The 20,706-nt window shown below is 37.8% G+C and overlaps 1 protein-coding gene and 1 pseudogene across 3 annotated transcripts in view; one reads left to right on the top strand and one right to left on the bottom strand.

Annotated features, from left to right (window-relative positions):
* The window catches only part of IFT56 (intraflagellar transport 56), a 36,434-nt gene that overhangs the window by 14,790 nt on the left and 938 nt on the right, over window positions 1-20,706 (bottom strand). For all 3 annotated transcript variants that reach the window (XM_073809975.1, XM_019948177.3, XM_073809976.1), the window contains exons 3-10: window positions 18,441-18,533; window positions 16,410-16,524; window positions 14,888-14,937; window positions 12,599-12,744; window positions 11,506-11,677; window positions 5,537-5,611; window positions 1,670-1,772; window positions 318-373 (exon numbers count right to left, since the gene is read on the bottom strand). In XM_073809975.1, the coding sequence (XP_073666076.1) occupies window positions 318-373; window positions 1,670-1,772; window positions 5,537-5,611; window positions 11,506-11,677; window positions 12,599-12,744; window positions 14,888-14,937; window positions 16,410-16,524; window positions 18,441-18,533 (810 nt within the window). The remainder of the gene's footprint in view (window positions 1-317; window positions 374-1,669; window positions 1,773-5,536; window positions 5,612-11,505; window positions 11,678-12,598; window positions 12,745-14,887; window positions 14,938-16,409; window positions 16,525-18,440; window positions 18,534-20,706) is intronic.
* On the top strand, window positions 9,374-11,101 carry LOC117313545 (large ribosomal subunit protein eL36 pseudogene; annotated as a pseudogene).

Below are 20,706 nucleotides of genomic sequence, written 5' to 3'. Positions count from 1 at the left end.
GTACAGACAATCATACTGCTGACATAAGTTTCTATATCTAGTTTCATCAGAATTCTAGATTTCAGTATTTTCAAACATCAACCCTTTTGAGGAGATGACCACATATACAGGAGTTTACAAATATCAAAAAGCCCAGGATATTCATTCTCATCTCAAAAGTCTCACATAAAAAAAAAAAAAGTCTCACCTAACATTCCTAGATCAATATATACGATCTTTCCTGAGATTCTACAAGCAAGAATCGTCTCTAAGATGCCTTCTGAAATTCCACTTTCAACAGAACTTGGTTAGTAAAAATGCAACACATTCGCAATTACCTGAGGAGTAGTAGGTTCCAGATCCTTAATTAAGTTGTAAGCTTCTTGTACATCATCTGAAATATAAGAAATAAGTAGCTATACTAATCTGTATCCTAGCAAACTCTTCTGAAACAGTCTCCCAAACGATAAGATCCTTCAAACATTCATGGGAAGTATGATTTGTTTTTTTTGTCTCTTAACTCTCCATCAAGTTCAATGTTGAGTAGTAGATAATCAAGTATCTGTAGGAAACCCATATTAAGCCATGGAGCACCTAAAAGTTCAAGCCAAAAATAAGGAATGGGGAAGTATATGCCAATGGCATTGTAATTATATAAGGAAAACAACCATTTTTTTAAAAGATATATAAAGTATGTAGGAGTGAAATGACATGAAGTCTGGGATTTGCTTTAAAATATTTCAGCAACAAAAATGGGAGAGGGAGGACAAATGAAAAAAGACTGGCAATATCTAGAAGACTGTTGAATCTGGGATGCATATTTGGGTGTTCATTTTGGATGTTCATACTATTAACTTGTTTTGTTTATGTTTGAAAATTTTTAGAATAAAAATTAATTTATAAAATATATAAAGTGTTTCTTTAATTCTCGTCCAAAAGCATATTTCTTTGTGCTTATATATCAAATTAGAGAGAACTATTTGCAAGTTCATGTTCTTATGCTAATAAACACTTACATTTTCCTCGATGAGGAATATGTTGTCTGGTTGGTTTCTACCATGCACCTAAAAAGGCCCACACTGTTAGTCCGAGGTCCATGACAGAGTGCCAGCACCACTGCATGGTAACTCCTACCCTGTACTCACAACTGTTAGATAAAAGACTGTTTTAGGCATGTGTCTAACAATTTTATCCTTACTTAGGGGAAACAAATATCACGTTCTCTTTGCATCATACTATTTCTCATGAGAAGCTGGGGGTACAAATAAACAGAAAGGCAGACAATTAGAGCAAATAAAAAACAATTAATGATGAAAAAGAAAAGACTCAAGAAAATGCAGATGTACATTACACATAGGGGAACACAAGAAAAAGAAGAAACAAGGGAGGGGAAGAAAAAAAAACAGAAAAACTGAAATAGAATGAATAGAGAACAAAGGGCAGAAAAATAAGAGGAAAAGAAAAGAACAGAATGAGTGAGAGATTGGAAGCAACAGAACAGGAAAGAAAGAATAAAGAGAAAAGGCACGACAAATAAATACCAATAAATTTGTTCTGTCCTACGAACCTGTTGCAAACATATTTTTGGAAGTACTATGAATTGATTTTAAAGATTAAGCAAGTAGTTCAGTTAGAGATTAAATGTTCTAAAATATCTTAAATAGGCAAGACCAAGACACAGTTTTCTTACCTTGACGAAGGTAGTAAATCACTAAGTTTAGCCTAGCTTCAGGAATGACATCAACCAGGGGAGGCAAAACCTGCAAAGCCCCTTCACCTCCTCGGAAAACAACCTAAAGACAGAGAAACTCTGCATTATGGCAAAAACTATGAGTTCACTTATTGGTAGAAATGTGTAAGCAGCTGACACAACAGTTATTCTTTGAAAGGATGAATATATTTTTGAAGCCCTCTCTATAAACACATGACCCTGACCTAATTAAAACCATCCTAAATTATAAGAAATAGAATAAAGGCATAACCTTATTGCATACATTTCCTTCTCTCCTCGTAAGAACTGTAGAAAACTCATAAAGTACCCAATAATTACTGAAACTTTTTTTCTAGACAGATATTCTCTATCAAAAACTCCATGAAGGAATTTATATACTCTTTCTGAGACCGTTGCCTCACCTCTAAATGGCATTAGTAATGTCTACCTTTCAGGGTTATCATGAGGATTAAATGAGTTAAAGTGGGCTAAATGTGTGGCTCATAGTAGGTAATATTTCATTTAGTTTTTCAGTAAATATTCATTAGCACTTACTATATGCTTGGTATTGTAATAGCAGGGCTACATCAGGAACAAGTCACGCCCCTGTCACTATATAGGCTATACTCAGGTGGGGAGAGACCCTCAAAGAGCAAACTTAAGTATGCTGTCGTATGATAATAAATGCTACAGAGAATAGCTAAAACAAAAGCACCATTCATGAAGGACAGTTTTGCATACTGTTCTGTACTCAGAGCCTAGCACAGTATCTGGCACACAGTTGTTTCACAAATAAATATACAGAAATCAAGGCAATCAGGCATAAACTACCTAATCTCTTTGTTCTACATCAAAATATCCATATGGTCACCTTATTTGCTTCCTCCTTGTCTGAGATACTCCCTTCTCCTGCCAAGATTAATTCCTACATCTATCTTCTTTGATGTCATAACTTCTGACTCCATCTAGATCTTGTTTCTGCATTAATCAATCATTCTATTTCATTAATCCCGGTCCCATTTCTCAACTTCAAACATGCACAAAGGTTTCTGCTCTCTTGAAAAATCTTCCACTTGGTGCCACTGTTCCCTCTGGATAGCACCTTATTTTTCTCCTTTCTTTCAATGCCACACTTTAAAAGTATGTAGTTCCCTGCTTCAACTTTCTTCTCATCCTCTCACTCCTTAAGTTCCCAGAAAACTTGCTTCTGCTCTCTGCACACTAGTAAACTCACTCTACAAGTCACAAATTAACCCCTTTGGCCAAATTCAATGGACTATTCTGTCCTCTTGCTCCATGACATACCTGTAGTTTTGACACTGATGGAATAGCATGACAACAATAGCACTGTCTACTATATGCTTACTATATGCTGCATACTGCTTGAGGTACCTTATACACATTACCTCATTTCATCTTCACAAGGGAATAAGGTAGGTACTGTAATTTCCCCTATTCTACATATGAGAACATGGAGACTCATCAATGTTTTGTGACTTACCCAATGTTACAAAGCTAGTACATGGTATAACTTGATTTTGACCTCAGATCTGACTCCAAAAGTAGATGTTAATAACAACAATTTATATTGCTTAATATTTTTCAGGTTTTGTTTTAGACATTAAGGTAATCTGTATTCATTGGAAAAAACTTACATATACTATTAACAACAGGAAAAAGGAAAATTTCCATTTTTTCACTTTTCTCTTTAATCCCACCCTCCAAGAATAATTCCTATTGCTAGCTAATATGCATCTCCCAGTTATACATACATATAACAGTTCTTTATTCTGGCTGTATATTATGTCCACTTGGGAAACTTTTAAGAAAAGTACTCATGGCCGAACCCTAGCCAACCATTCAGTAAAAATCTCACCCATCATTATTTTAAAAAATCTCCCAGGTGATTAAAATGTGTACCTGTAATGACATTACAGTTAGAAGCAATCTAAGTGTCCATCAACAGATGAATGGGCAAAGAAGATGTGGTCTATATATACAATGGAATATTACTCAGCCATAAAAAAGAACGAAACTTTGCCATTTGCAGCAACATGGATGGACTTGGAGGGCATTACGCTAAGTGAAATAAGTCAGACAAAGAAAGACAAATACTGTATGATAACACCTATATGTGGAATCTAAAAAATGCAGCACACTAGCGAATATAACAAAAAAGAAGCAGACTCACAGATATTGAGAACAAACTAGTGGTTACCAGTGGAGGGTGGGGCAATATAGGGGTGGGAGAATGGGAGGTATAAACTACTGGGTGTAAGATAGGATACAAAGATGTATTGGTACAATGCAGAGAACATAGCCAACATTTTGTAATAACTGTAAATGGAGTGTAACCTTTAAAAATTGTATAAAAATCAGAAAAAAATTTTAAAATGACATTACTGTTGACCCTTGACAACGGTGGAGCGGGTGGTTTACAGGCACTGACCATCCACACACTTGAGAATCCAAGTATGATTTATAGTCAGCCACCCACATCCACGGTTCCTCCACATCCGAGGATTCAACCAACCTCAGACCGTGCAGTATTTACGACTGAAAAAATTCTGTGTATAAGTGGACTCATGCAGTTCAAACCCGTGTTGTAGAAGGGTCAACTGTACATTCTAGGTGCTTTTTCTCGCCTGCCCTTTCTTGAGATATTTTCTTATCTTCCTTCTTCCAGCCACTTAAATACAAATGCTCTCCTGGAGCCATGTTTTTCTCTGTTTTTAACCCTTTCTTCAACTATCACTACTCTTAAGAAAACTCTTAAACCTGTTCTCTGGTCTTAATCTCTTTCCAAGTTTAATTTCCAGACTACTACCTCTAACACATCATTTTCCACAAAAATTAATCTGTCTTTAATTTGTAAGCTAGACTAGAAGTGAAAAGATTAGAGGCAGAAGCTTATAATAAAAAATAACCACAGAAAATGCTATCTGTGATGGAGGTCTGAATTAGAGGAGGAATGGAATGAATATAAGACAATACCAACAAAGAATTAATAAGATTAAGTGACTGAGTAGCTATCAGAGATAAAGGGGAAGAGAAGTCTAAAACAACTATAGTTTTCAGCATTCATACTCAGAGACTTGGTGCCAAAGAAGGTACAGAGAAATCAGAAGGAAAAGTAGTAGTCATTATTATTGCCATTTTCAGATGAGGAATCTGAAACTCAACAATATTAAATAATTTTCTCAATGTCCCGGGTGTCTGAGTTGAATGCAGCTGCTTTGCACCCACTCTACTGCATAGTCAATGGAATCAAACTTGAAACTGCATCTGAATGTTTTTTTTTTTTAGCAATGGCCATCACAATCCAGTCCTAAACCTAACCCCCTTTTTACTTTTTCACTAAGTAAAACTTTAATTTTTCACTGTGCCCCAGTACACTTTCTGTTCTAGTAAATTCAAACTGCTCACAACCTATCACATATGTCTTCTTCATTCATTCATCCATGTCCCTGCCACAAATGAACCCTATAAATCCCAGCCATCTTCCAAAGACCAGCTCAAGTTTTACTTTCATCAGAATATCCTTCCCATTTATTATAACCCAAAGGGATATGTTCCTTTGTCTTTGCCAACAAAATGAACACGTGGATCTCACTGCCTTACACTTCTTTCTAAATGTTATGTATTACTGCCCTCCCAATAAGGATTTGCTTGAGGAAAGAACCTGATACCTTAAACTCATTCTCTCTCCTCCACAGCAAGAAAGAGTTTACTTAAAGTAGAGAAATAACTTGTTGAGATAACTCCCTTCATTCATCTTTCTAACCACTGTGATGTACCAAAATAGGGTAGGCCTCAAGTCAGTCAAGACTGCAAACTATTATTCACCAGATTGTGCCTGATGAGCTCTTTAGCAAATTCAAAGGAAGAAGAAGCGTTGTCCATCAAGCTTTTGAGTTCTGCCTGAAATTAAAAAAGGAAAGCCTTATGAAAATGAGAACTGTATAGTTCTTATATCACATATAAAATGTTACAACATTTTATAGTTGACAAAGAATTTAACATGCTGTTCCACTTGTTCTGCAGGACTCTAAGAAATGATCAATGTAATTACTATTATCCTCATTTTACAGATGAGAACATTGAGGCTTATAAACATTAAGTGACTGAACCTTACACTAAGTAGCAAGTCTGAAACTGGTGAACCCAAGTTTGTAGACTCACAGAGTTAGTCTTTTCTTTCAGGTGACAAACTTTTAACAACTAAGGTTGATTCTTATAGCTGACCATTCCACCTATGTCTTGAATTTTCATACTATCTTCTTCCTGCTGAATTGGCCTTAATTTACATGATGCAATTAACATAAATTCTCCCCTCTATGTTATTATTTATTAGACCTATCAGATCTCTTCTGTATTGTCGTGCATCCTTAACTTCCCTTAGAAGAAATGGTCAGCCATTTCCACAGCGTCTTCACTAATGTCCTAGACTCACTTATCCCCTTCCTCAGCTTTCTGCTATTCCCATCTTGCCACTCTATAATTTTTTTTTTTTTTTCCCAGCACGCGGGCCTCTCACTGTTGTGGCCTCCCCCGCTGCGGAGCACAGGCTCCGGACGCACAGGCTCAGCGGCCATGGCTCACGGGTCCAGCCGCTCCTTGGCATGTGGGACCTTCCCGGACCGGGGCACGAACCCGCGTCCCCTGCATCGGCCGGCGGACTCTCAACCACTGCGCCACCAGGGAAGCCCCGCCACTCTATAATTTTGATTAAACCTCCTCACCTCCTTTTTCTACTTCCATCAGTGGGTACCTAAGTTTTTCCGGATAAAATAATTAAATCCTTGATTATTCTCACTAAGCACTACAAACTTTTTCTACCTGATGTCACGTAGGAATGCACACTTATTCAGCAATCCATTTACTAATCTCCTCTCTTGTCCACAGCAGTAATTCCAAAGCCTTGGGTCAGGGGTCCCCAACCTTTTTGGCACTGGGGACCAGTTTCGTGGAAGACAATTTTTCCACAGATGGGGGGCAGGGGGATGGTTCAGGCAGTAATGGGAGCAATGGGGAGCGCAGATGAAGCTTCGCTCGCTTGCCTTCCACTCACGTCCTGCTGTGCGGCCCGGTTCCTAGCAGGCAGCGGACCAATACCGGACTGTGGCCTGGGGCTTGGGGACCCCTGCCTTGGGTAATATTAGGCTAGTTCAGCAGTTTTCAAGCTTTTGGATCTCAAGATCTTTTTTAAATCTTAAAAATTATTAAGGATCCCAAAGAGTTTTTGTTTATGTGGGTTATAGCCATTCATATTTATTGTATTAGAAATTAAAACAGAAATTTTAAGTAATCAATTAATCAAAAGTAGTAATAAACCCACTACACATTAACACAAATAACATATTTTTCATTAAAAAAACTGTATTTACCAAAACAAAAATTTAGTGAGAAGAGTGCTGTTTTATATTTTTGCAAATCTCTTTAATGTCTGGCTTAACAGATGACAGCTGGATTGACATATCTGTATCTGCAATCAATCTATTTTGAAATCATGTTGTCCCTGGAAAACTTCACTGCACACTTGAGTGAAAAAACAAAATCTTTTAGTATTATGATAGCTTTGATCTCAGGCAGGGCCAGCCAGGAATAAAGGTGAGGCAAGTGAGCTACCTAGGGCGCAAAATTTAAAGCAGCACTCACTGCACATGAAAAGATGTTCAACTTCATTAGTTATCAGGGAAATACAAATCAAAATTACAATGAGCTTCCACTTCACATCCACTGGTATAGCTAGAATAAAAAAGTCAGATAAGAAAAAAAAGTCAGATAACAACAACTGTTGGCAAGGATGTAGAAAAATTGAAACTCTTATACATTGCTAGTGGAAATGTAAACTGGTGCAGCCACTCTGGAAAACAGTATGACCCAACAATTCCACTCCTAGGTATATACCCAAGAGAAATGAAAACATGTTCAAAACATGTCCAAAAACATGTATACAAATGTTTACAGCAGCATTATTCATGATAGGAAGAAGGTGGAAACAATCCAAATAACCATCCCCTGACAACTGGAAAAATAAAATGTGGTATACCCACACAATGGAATATTATTTGGTCATAAAAATGAATGAAGTACTAAAACATGCTATAACATGATGAACTTTATAAACATTACGGTAAAGTAAAAGAAGCCAGTCATAAAAGATCACATAGTATATGATTCCTTTTACAGGAAATATCCCAAACAGGCAAATCCATAGAGACAGAAAGTAGATTAAGTAGTTGCTTAGGGCTTGGTGAATGGGGGTTGATAGCTATAGGGTATGGAGTTTCTTTCTGAGGTAATGGAAATGTTCTAAAATTGACTGTGGTGGGAATTCCCTGGTGGTCCAGTGGATAGGACTCCGTGATTTCACTGCCGAGGCCGAGGGTTCGATCCCCCATCAGGGAACTAAGATCCCGCAAGCCTCATGGCACAGCCAAAAATAGAGGGGGAAAAAAAAAAGAAGTGCTTAAAAATAAATAAATAAAATTGTCCATGATGAAGATTGCACATAGTGGTGAATATACTAAAAACCACCGAATTGTATACTTTAAAAGGGTGAACTGTATGGTATGTTACATATATCTCAATAAAGCTGTTAAAACATAAAATTATAAATAGAAGATGTAGGTCATCTTATAATATGTTAGAGTGAAAATGACCTTTCTAAAAGCACGACAACTTGATAGAAATCATGTAAGAAATATTCCTCATGAAACATCAATACGTGATTTTACGTTCAAATTTTCTGTGTCCTATATTAGGGTTTTGTCTTTGCAATCTAATTCATCAATCTTTGTCTTTAATTGAGAAATCAAACCTTTTAAATGTAATTACAGATAAGCTGGATTTGAAAAAGGCAAAACAATAGGTGTTTAGAAGCCTATAAATGTGACTGTGTTCCAGCCTATGAAATCTTTGATAATTGCTCCGTTCGCTGAGAGTTTACAATGTATATGAAGGTAAGGACTTTGCAGACATCACAGAAACCTACAATAATGCAGTACTATTAGCTTGCATATTTTGCAGATAATGCTTAAGGAGGTTAAGTAGTGCACTGAAAGCCACATAGCTGGTAAGCTAGGATTGGAATACGGTCTATCTGATTTCAAAGCTCCTGCTCTTAATCACTACCGGAGCCCTCCCAGTTTGAGAGGATAAAATTTCTTTATCCTCTGAAACCAGTTCTTCTTCCTTTTACCAGCATCCTATATTCACTGCTTCTACTTCTTCATCATCTACTTGTCATCCCTCTGCCATATCCTTCAGGACAATTCTCAACCCAAGTGATTACTCATTCACTCTTTATCTCCTTGCCACCTAGCTTCAACACCCAATAATAATGATACCCTAGTCAGAGTAGGAAACCCCAGTTAGGAAATCCAATGGCTTTTTCTCAATCTGCATCTTTATTGACTTCTTTTGAACCTCCTCCTTCTTCTAATGTGATTCACCCTTAATTTGTTAGTCATATTTTAAATTTCTCATTCAACCATTACTTAGTTGGCAGCAACTTTGTGTGTGCATTGTGCCAGGTCCTGGGATACAAATGTCAAAGGACAGTCTCAACCCTCAATGAGCTTGTCTAGATTAAAGATAATTAAAGCAGGTTAATGAGGCCTTGCTCAGGTAGGATCCGCCACCATCTGGACCCTCAGGGCCCCAGTGCAGCTCAGGGCCATGGCTCTGTGCTGGCCCATGGCCATTGGCCTCAACAAAGGCCACAAGGTGACTAATAACATGAGCAAGCCGAGGCCTAGCCACCGCCACGGGCGCCTCACCAAGTATACCAACTGTGTGTGAGACGTGATCCAAGAGGTATGCAGCTTTGCCCCTTAAGAACGGCGGGCCACGGAGCTGCTCAAGGTCTCCAAGGACACGTGGGCCCTCAAGTTCATCAAGAAAAGGGTGGGGACACACTTCCATGCCAAAAGGAAGAGACAGGAGCTGAGTAATGTCCTGGCAGCCAGGAGGAAAGCAGCAGCCAAGAAGGATGGAGCTCCCTCCCCTCAGTGCGTAATAAAACCTCTTCAGAGAAAAAAAAAGAAAATTAGGCAACTACCAAATAATAAGTATGATTTTATACATAGATATAAAATCATATATAATAGCCATATTATTACCAATTACTTGTTGGTAAGATATAATAACCATATTATTTGATTACATTTAAATAATCATGCTTATTACTTGGTAGCTATATTATTATGTATATATATAAATTAAGAGCAAGAGGAATGTACACCTAAGTTTGCAGTAAATTTTAGTGGTTAAGTCTCTGGGCTTTAGAGTCAGGGTTTGAGACCTGAATTTCTCACTTGTTAGTTGTATAACCTTGGGTAAATTGTTCAAAGTACTTTAAGAATTGAGTGAGGGCTTCCCTGGTGGCGCAGTGGTTGAGAGTCCACCTGCCAATGCAGGGGACACGGGTTCGTGCCCCGGTCCGGGAGGATCCCACATGCCGCGGAGCGGCTAGGCCCGTGAGCCATGGCCACTGAGCCTGCGCGTCCGGAGCCTGTGCTCCGCAACGGGAGAGGCCACAACAGTGAGAGGCCCGCGTACCGCAAAAAAAAAAAAAGAATTGAGTGAATCATTACAGATTATTTCATGTTTACTATAGAAGATCAGAATGCTTTGGTGTCTGGGGAGAGAATGAACTATACAATATAGAGCCCATTATAAAAATTACTAGAGGAATGTCTGCTTTTAAATGGTTTAATAAAATTAACATAGGTAAACACAAACTATATCCTCTCGCTACCAAAAAAAAAAAAAAGCTTCTTCAGGTACCTTTGACATAGTCATCTACTGCTGGAGAACTTTACCAAATCAACATGCAATCTACATGGACACAATTTCAAATGAAAAAGCATGCCTTTAGTGCAGTCTGGTATCCTGACATGGACACCGTCAGACCTACAGCAGATTGGTTAGCCATGCCACCCATACCAGACTCTGGAAAGAACATGTGCGGACAAATTGTAAACATGTAATAGGTTGGACCTTATACTAAAATTGGCAAGGTCCCCAAGACTGACTCAAGGTAGAAAGGCAAGAATACACTTCTCTTCTTTCATTTATTCTAAACAAAACTCTAATGAGATCAAATTGCAAATCCAGTTTACTATTAAACTGCTGATGCTGGGAACTAGCCAATTAGGCAGACTCCAGGGACTCTAGTTGAAATGAGTATTCCAAGAATGTATTTTATATAATATCGATATATAAATAGACCACTCCATTGCATATTAAGCAATTTAATTGATAGGCATTTCTTTTGCCACAACTGACCACCTTTATCGACATAAACCATGAAAAGTGAATCTGGGCATATGTTAAGGACGTGTTCTCCAACCACCAGCTGCTAAACACTGTTTTACCCAGCAGTTGAATCTGCTGTTGGTGTAAAGTATGTTTACATACTTTATAGGGAAATACAGGGTAATTCAAACTGGAATTAAGTAAATTAAGAACCAATTATGGGACTTCCCTGGTGGTGCAGTGGTTAAGAATCCGCCTGCCAATGCGGGGGAAACGTGTTTGATCCCTGGTCCGGGAAGATCCCACATGCTGTGGAGCAACTAAGCCCGTGTGCCACAACTACTGAGCCCGCATGCCACAACTATTGAAGCCTGCGCACCTAGAGCCCGTGTTCCACAAGAGAAGCCACCGCCATGAGAAGCCTGCGCACCGCAACGAAGAGTAGCCCCCACTTGCTGCAACTAGAGAGAGCCCGCGCACAGCAACGAAGACCCAATACAGCCAAAATAGAAATTAAAAAAAAAAAAAAAAAGAACAAATTTCATCACTACCTCAGCAGCTTTGCCATTGTAAAGGCGAAAATGATTACAGGCCTTAAGATTGAGTGCGATGGTACTATCAGGAATTTGCTGAAGATAAACAGCCAGAACTTCTTGAGACACATCATAGTAATCCAGCTTGTAGTAACACAGGGCCACATAAACATTGAGGGCAAGGTACTCCCTATTAGATGAAAGAATTAAGGATTAACAATTTAAGTCTACTTCATAGAAATGTTGTCAAGCTACAGACCTTTTTAATGGCTCAAATGGACAGCAAGGCAAAGAGGACATTTCTTCTTTTAAAGAAAAAAGAAGAATATAATCAGTGTAGCATCTTTCTTTTTGTATTATAATATTTAAGTGTTTTGACATAAGCAGAGTAAAAGATGACAACTAGAGGAGAAAGGGAAAAGTTCAACTACTACCTATTCATGTTTAAAAAAACTTACATAATCAGTAATCGAGTATAAACTCAAATAAGCAGGCAAGGCAAGTAGATTTGACGACTGAGAATGGGAATGGGTGGGAGATTGTGACAGTAAAGCAAAGGAAGGGAGAAGGGAAGTGTATGAGATATTTTGGGGATGCAGGAGAGAAGCCAAGTGGTCAGTGATAGAGTTGGAACATTAATTCTTCAGAATGATTTGTTTCCAATTTTGTCAGCAAGTTACCTACAGTGTAACCAAAACACTGAAATTGATACACCTAGACCATGCATTTCCAACAGGTGTGATATCACCCACAAAGGGGCAAAAATTGGTTCTTATGGAGAGGTGGAAAATCATACTCATTTTATATATAAAGCATAGATATACATGCAGTACATAAACAGATATACAATATATCTATGGTACTGAAACTTCATGGGAGGGCAATTAACGGGAGAAAAATCTAAAAAGCCTCCTTGGTAGGTCAATAATGAAATAAAGGTGGAGAAACCCTGATCTAGACAATAAGGAGTTCTTAATCTCACCAGATTATTAGCTAAATAGATTTGAACACATGGTGATATTAGATCCAAAGGACACTAGGTCCTCAGCCAAACTAGGTACAGAAGAAAGTAACAAAATGAGATTTCAAGGAGGCATAAATGGACACAGACCTGTTATCTAGCAGTATTCGCTTATAAATATCAATAGCTTCTTGGTAGTGAGATCGCATATAGTGGATTGAGGCCAAACTGAGTTGATCTTCTGTGATATCCTGAAGATTCTGATGAAAGTTCATCAATTTCTTCTCATCATTAAACTAAAATTGTAAGACAGCAAAAGACGTGTAAAGATTCACATTAGAGTACGGTTACAGAAATCAACACCTACGTAATGGATATTTTAACTTCCCCTTCTCCTTCAGCCATTTGTCTCTGTTCTATTTCCCTTCAGCTCCTGGTGGTCTTTACCTCTCCTTCAGAGAAAGAATAAAAATAGTCTCTGGGGACTTCCCTGGCAGTACAGTGGTTAAGAATCTGCCTGCCAATGCAGGGGACACGGGTTCGAGCCCTGGTCCAGGTAGATCCCACATGCCGCGGAGCAACTAAGCCTGTGTGCCACAACAACTGAGCCTGCGCTCTAGAGCCCGTGAGCCACAACTACTGAAGCCCGCGCGCCACAACTACTGAGCCCGCATGCCACAACTACTGAAGCCCATGCACCTAGAGCCTGTGCTCCGCAACAAGAGAAGCCACCGCAATGAGAAGCCCGTGCGCTGCAACGAAGAGTAGCGACTGCTCGCCGCAACTAGAGAAAGTCCACGTGCAGCAACAAAGATCCAACGCAGCCAAAATAAATAAATAAATATTAAAAAAAAATTTTTTTTAAATAGTCTCTGGAGGCAGAGCCTTAACAATGGAAAGCCTTTAAGTTACAGCTCATATTAATTACTTGACACTCTTCTTCTTACCTTCTTTTCTTTTCTATTTCTTTCTTTATATCTTCTCCCTTTCTTTTTTCTCTCTGTCTCTATCTTTTTTACATGCTGTTTATAAGAGAGACATTTAAAATAGAAGGACACAGAAAGATAGAGAGTGAAAGGATGGGAAAAGATACAATAAGCAAACACTAACCAAAAGGGAGCTGGTGGAGCTACACAAGTACGACAAAGTAGTCTTTACATGAAGAGAGATTTTTGGAGATAAAGAGAGACATTTCATAATGATAAATGTTTCAGTCCACTAGATGGACATAACAATTCTAAATCTGTAACACTTAATGATAGTCTGCAAAACATGTAAAGCAAAAATCGAAAGAACTAAACAGAGAGACAGATAATTATAGCATGAAGGTTTTTTTGTTTCCCCCCGCACTGCCTGGCTTGCAGGATCTAGCTCCCTGGCCAGGGACTGAACCCGTGCCCTTGGCAGTGAAAGAGCAGAGTCCCAACCACTGGACCAACAAGGAATTCCCCAAATTTTTAAATGCACCAAAAATAATTATTTTCAAATACTACCTTTGCACAATTAGATAAACTTCCTGTAAAATAATTTAGTACTATCAATTAAAAGCTTTAAATTTTTATTGTTCATACTCAGTAACTCAGTAAGTCCATTTTAGGATGTTAGAATCACATTTTTATCATTAAAATTAAAAGCAATCTGGAAGTTAAATAACTAGAAGTGTTGAATGAATTGTGGCACATGCATATGATGGATTGTTATTTTAAAAAGTCTGGTTTTTAAGACTAGTGACTCAGGGGTACACTCGTACTACAAAGATAAGTTAAAAAAAAAGCAGAATACAAAAATATATATTTAACATGAATCCCATTCTGCAAAACAAATGAACAAAAATACAAATATGCATATAAAAAATAATTACCCCAAAAGGAGATATGCCAAAACGTTGAAATTCAGTTAGCTTTAAATATGGTAGATGTTATATCCTTTTATTGCATATTTATATTTTGCTTAATAGAATGTGTAATTTTATAATATGAAAAATGATTTTAAAAATTATTTTATGACATGATCAAAATTATTGCTATAAGGCAATTCTGAAAGGTATGTATTTACTTTCAGGAGTCAGGACAAGGTGTCTTTGATTCTGTTTCCTAAGAGACAATAAGATGGTGGAAACAAACTAATCTTAAATGACTACTGCTTAAGAAGAACTAAAACCTAACATTTCTGAATAAATAAACAGAGTAAAAAAACATTAATGGGGGAGAAAGTCCTATAAAATTAACACCTGTATTCTACTTGTTCTAGAAATACCATTAACGAGACTTTCTACTTAATTTTCTTTCACCCTTGTTGGTAACAAGAAGAAAGAGAAATATATTTTAAAAACAAAAAGTGTGAAGTCAATTACACGTCAATTAAAAAAAGATATACATAAAAAATTTTTTTTAATCTTACCACATTAAAACAAAAAGTGTGAAATAGGAACGGAAGTACCTTGTGAGCCAAGTGGAAGAGGAGGCGGTTTTGAAGTCGGCTTTTTGGAGCTGTGAAAAAAATCCAAGGTGCTTATTAAAGAACTCAATTGTCTATGGCACTTAGTCCCTTGCAGGAATGACACGAGACAGATAAATCTTCCCAAATCCTTACCTACTGGATCCTGCTACGTCTCTGCTATAATATATTAATGTATTATTTTAGTCTAGTCCTACTGCAGTAGCAGCGACATCACCAAGAACCAGAAGGAAAATGCTCTAAGGTTCCGCTCTTGCCCACACTTCTTCCTCCTCACTCTATGGTGCTGAAGCACAGCACGGCACTCCTCCCAGTTCCAGCAGCAGCCCACCCTGTGTAGTTCACACACTGAAGCAAACACCGGAAGCAAATGGTTACGGTCATCTCAGTACATGTAGGAATCCACTCTCATTCAGCTGGTCTTCCAGTGTTCTTTGTCGATTCCTTCTGAAATCCCCTTTTCATAATTACAGTGCCATATTTTCCTAAATACTAGCCCCGTCTCCATTTCATAGATCTTCTGGCATGATAATCTACCATCTAAAACAGGGAGCCAAGCAAAAAGGTGAACACCTCTTAAGTTCCAGATGTGCTCTTGGAGAATTTTCCTAATTCTAGACACTCAATCTTATATCTCTTTACAACAAAAAGTCATACTTCAATGTATAAAAAAGAAAGACATATATAGAAAGAGAGATAGCTACCTTGATCACCTTACATGTGTCTAACTGTTCTAGGCATAGATAAAGTCTAGAAACGTGAGATAAATAACTCAAAGACCTTTATAACTAAATTAGGAAAATTAGAATTCCATGACTCTGAACTAGAATTCTATCTAAATATGTATATATCAGTTAATTCTCTAAGATTTCTACCCTGAAATACATTCTTCCCTAACATATTTCCTAACAAACATTCTTTTGCCCACTTTCTCTACTTTTCTTTGAATTTAATTTGATTCATACTCTAATTATTCTTAATCTTTCCTCCCATAGTTCCCTTTTGCCCTACTCTATTTGCAAATTTGAGTCCAGCTCTCCTAAGTTGACTGTCCTGGTAAGTAAAGCAAAAGGGAAGAAATCTGGATTCTTCAAGTTGAAATTACTTGGCTTCTCATTCAGAAGCAGGAAAAGAAGCTATAAAATGCACATTCGTAACAGCTTGAACAACTATACCCAACTCCTACCAACAGCATGAACTTCCTACCACAGTGGAGCCTAAGAAAGGCACCTTGCCCTTTTTCTTCTCTCATCCTTCTGCTTTTTGGCTTTAGCTTCTGAGGAGGTGAACTGGGGAGGGTAAGTAGCACACAGATTAACTCTCTTTTTAAACATAAAGTTGCTAAGATCCAATAGTCTTTCAAGAGTAAAGCTTTTTTTTTTTTTTTAGCTTTCTAATGTCACTTGATTTTCCTCAATAGAAAAAGGAATTAAATAAGTTTTAAAATCTTCAAAATGACTCTTACTATTAGTGAGAATACCAGATATTAAAAGGGCCCATTTACCTTTAAATCCAGCTGCTTCGGCTTGTTTATACATTCCAAGAAAAAAGTAGGTACAGGCTAGGTTCACCCAGACTTCAGGATTGCAATTTTCCTCTTTCGTTGCATTTTCATATTCCTGAAACATACATTAAGCAGTGATCCCTTTCAGCAGTAGGGTAATCAATGGGCCATTCCTTTATGTATAATGGAATAGGAGTTCTTACTGTGACTGGGCAACTTCACATTTAGGGACTTCTATATGCTCCTTACCTATTCTATACCTGTAATATTAAATACTGAAGCTGGGCTTCCCTGGTGGCGCAGTGGTTGAGAGTCCACCTGCCGATGCAGGGGACACGGGTTTGTGCCCTGGTCCGGGAAGATCCCACATGCCGCGGAGCGGCTGGGCCCGTGGGCCATGGCCGCTGAGCCTGCGCGTCCAGAGCCTGTGCTCCGCAACGGGAGAGGCTGCGACAGTGAGAGGCCCGCGTACCACAAAAAAAAAAAAAAAAAAAATTCTGAAGCTAAGGCTCAATCCTACCCATGCAGGGCTGTTGTCCACATAACCTTACACTTGTTTTCTTTTTCCCCTTTTAATATTGACATGGGCTAACAAACTGCAGAAATGAAAAGCAACTAAAACAATTTTTTTGCTAACTTAAAAAGACATAAAAAAGATGCCTTATTAAAAATGCATAGGTTCAGTTAACTTAAAATCTGATAACCTTAATACCCCACAAATTTCATTTCATTCTAATTGTTCTCTGGCTTTGTTTATTTGGCTTTCCACTTTTAAAATTTGGTGTGTTCTTCTGTTTTTTTTCCTTTTAAGGACAGTTTCTGAGATTCATTTTATTTTTAAAATAAAAATAAAATTTATTTTATTTTTGGCTCCATTGGGTCTTCGTTGCTGCACGCGGGCTTTCTTTAGTTGCGGTGACCGGGGGCTACTCTTCGTTGCAGTGTGCAGGCTTCTCATTGTGGTGGCTTCTCTTGTTGCGGAGCACGGGTTCTAGGTGCACGGGCTTCAGTAGTTATGGCACACGGGCTCTAGAGCGCAGGATCAGTAGTTGTGGCACACGGGCCTAGCTGCTCCGCAGCATGTGGGATCTTCCCGGACCAGGGATCGAACCCATGTCCCCTGCGTTGGCAGGCAGACTCTTAACAACTGTGCCACCAGGGAAGTCCCTCCATAAACTCTTTTACTATTAATCAGTCTTCCCCAGATGCCCTTTTTCTTTCTTACTCTGTTTGGGCTACTCTCTTTTCTCCTTTATCTTTCACATATACTACCAGCTCCTATTCTGCCCTTTTCACATCTTCACTTTTCCTTCACTGATTTTGTTGCTTTTGTTCATATCACTTCCTCATTACCTGATCTTGGATACTTTTCATTTTAGTAGTGCAGGTTATTTTAATATCCTTAGATTACACTTTGATAGTAAGAATATGTGGGAAAGTTCCAAACAATTTCATTTATGAATTAAAAATTATTTGACATAAGGCATCTACAATTTTATCTAGATCCATAATTCCATAGATTGTTAATTACATTGCAGGGTTTACAATGACCAAGAAAAAAAACTTTCAAAGCTATACTTAAAAAATATAAAGATAATATAATCTTTCCTATGTCTAAAATTAACCACACAAAACAACAATGAACTTCTTTTTGAGAAAAGAATCGTGAAATTTTTTATCAAAAGGGCTTATTTTTCTTCTCCTGAAGACTTCCTTAAGAAAGACTAATATTAATATATTGAACAATCTCATTAGTATATATTTAAAAGGAAAAAGTAAACAGACATAGATAAATATGCTTGAACATATACAGAAGATTTCTGAGGCAACACATCAAAAAAGAGCCAATGGTTACTTCTGTTAACAAAGAAATAGGATTGAGGAAAGCATACAGGGTGACTTTTTTTCCTTTTTCCTTTGTTTCGTTCTATATTGTTTGAATTTTACCATTAGCGTGTATTATTATAATACAAAGCTTAATAACTTTTCAAAACCCTTCTGTTATAAAAAGAAAAGTTTCTTTAAACTAACCTCTAAAGCTCTCTTGTAGTCACCCAGATGAAAAGCACAGTATCCAATCCACAAATTAGTGTCCTCTTCTTGTTCCCCAACATGACGTTTGAACTTCACGTTAAAATTTCATGAAAAAAAAAATCATGAATACTTTGAATAGTACACTCTCTGTTAAACACTGCTATGTTAAGTTATTAATGAACAATAGGAAATCACAAATTGTAGAAGCAAGGTAATCTCAGTTTAATTAAACTGATACCTACAGAACTCAGCACAATTACCTTTATCTCAAATATTTCACAATTGTTTTTCTGTGTTTACTGACACCCTACTCCAGAAAGTATTTAAGAGTTATCCTCATAACAATTCTGGGTGATATATAAGGAACATAAGAATTATGTGAAATATTTAATGCCAAATAACTGAAAGTTAGTGAAATTAAGTGATGGACTCAAGGCCACATACAGCCAGTAGGTGTGGTGGCAGGGACCACCGTAGCCCATGGACTCCAAAGCCCATGTTTTCACCCCTCCATGCTCTACCCCGCATTCATCTTCATGCTTCAAACCTGCCCCGTGAGCACACACGTACATTTATTCATAGGTTATAACCTTTCACTGAGGACAAGCCATTAAATCATTCTATTACCCTTCAACAGGCTTACCAGGGCCTGCAAGAATTAAAGATGTTTAGAAGACCACCTAATCATTTATGTCCATTATGAAAAAATATTCATGAATTCATCAGCCAATGAAAGAAAAGCCCTGTTTTGGAGGAAAGGAGTGAGACCTTGAAGGAGGAGTCTGAATGACCATGGCAAGGTGAGATTTTTTTTTTTCACTCTATATGGTGGTAAGTCAAAAACATGGGTAAAAAAAGTAAAAATTAAACAGATCATCATTAACTGTGGTGACCTAAATAGGAAGGAAATCTAAAAGAGTGGATATATGTATACATATAACTGATTCACTTTGCTGTACAGCAGAAACTAACACAACACTGTAAAGCAACTATACTCCAATAAAAATTAATTTAAAAATAAATTAAAAATTAAAGAAAAACAGATCATTGTTACAAAACCTCAGGTGCCTCGACCATTACAAGATGAAGACATCTGTTGATACTTTCTTGTCTGAATAAGAACTTACTCCTGTAGCTAACTCCATAATATTAGAAATTCTCCTCTCACCAAATACTGTGAATTTGAGTACAGTGCCTTAAGTCTGAAAAAATTCTTATTTGAGGTCTCCCTGAATTTGCCCCAGGAATTCCCTGGAGCCACAGGAGAGCTCACGACACCTCCTCATCCTAAACCACGGCAGTTCCCATTCCCATCCATCATGGCACTTTGGCTACCTAAGAATGAAAGCGTAGCGCAGAACCTCCCTGACAACTTACAGGCAGCGTGGGATTACACAGTAAGGAAAGTGTGGTCACTGCCTCAAAGAAAAGAGAGAAGAGAAAACAGACTGACAAAAATTACACATGCATCTACCACTCAGTCCACTGATTTACAGAGCTAGATGGTCCTTCCAAGTCAACTCCCCCACTTTAAAGATGAGAAAGCTGATGCCAGAAGAGTTAAGCAATGTGCTCAATACCAGAGCACTGGCAAGAAACACAGGACTATACGTGAAAGACTGAGAAAGATACATAAAGCTAATTAAAACACTTATTGTTGATAGAGTAATAAGGCTGTTGTAGTGCTTTAGAGAAATGATTATGGAACAACACAGCCAGGCTGTGCTGTCAAAACTCTTCATCTCTTCATTCTTTGGTGTACCCTTTCATTCTTTTATAACATATGCTTCCCAGAAAGCCGTTTCCCAAAGTGCAGCATCTTTGGAACATCTACATCAGAAGCACTTAGGCTACTTGCCCAAAATACGGGTTCCTGAGAACCACTGTAGGCTGATTCTGTAAAGAATCAGAATCCCTAGGGCAGGAGTCCAGGAATGTACATTTTAATAAGTACCCTAATTCTGATGCATATTAAAAGTTGAGAACTACTGCCATAGAGATTTGAAATATCTTCTGAAGATACAGTATTTTTAGACAGTAAGCATGCAACATGGTAGAATTATTTAAATTTGATCAGAATGTTACAACATATAATAGGAATAAACCATAAATTGGTCAGGGGGTGGAATGAACAACATGTGAACTGACACTGTATTAAATGTCTCTCTACATTTTTAGGCTGGATTCATCATCAGTGGGACTAGATATAATTAAAACTGTCCCTCGAGAAATAAGTCTATCATTTTAGTTCACCTTTAATCAG

The sequence above is a fragment of the Tursiops truncatus genome, chromosome 9 (assembly GCF_011762595.2).
Source record: "Tursiops truncatus isolate mTurTru1 chromosome 9, mTurTru1.mat.Y, whole genome shotgun sequence".
In the NCBI taxonomy this organism is placed as follows: Eukaryota; Metazoa; Chordata; class Mammalia; order Artiodactyla; family Delphinidae; genus Tursiops; species Tursiops truncatus.
The sequence above is the reverse complement of the archived record's forward strand: the minus strand, read 5'-3'. Positions and strand labels throughout refer to the sequence as shown.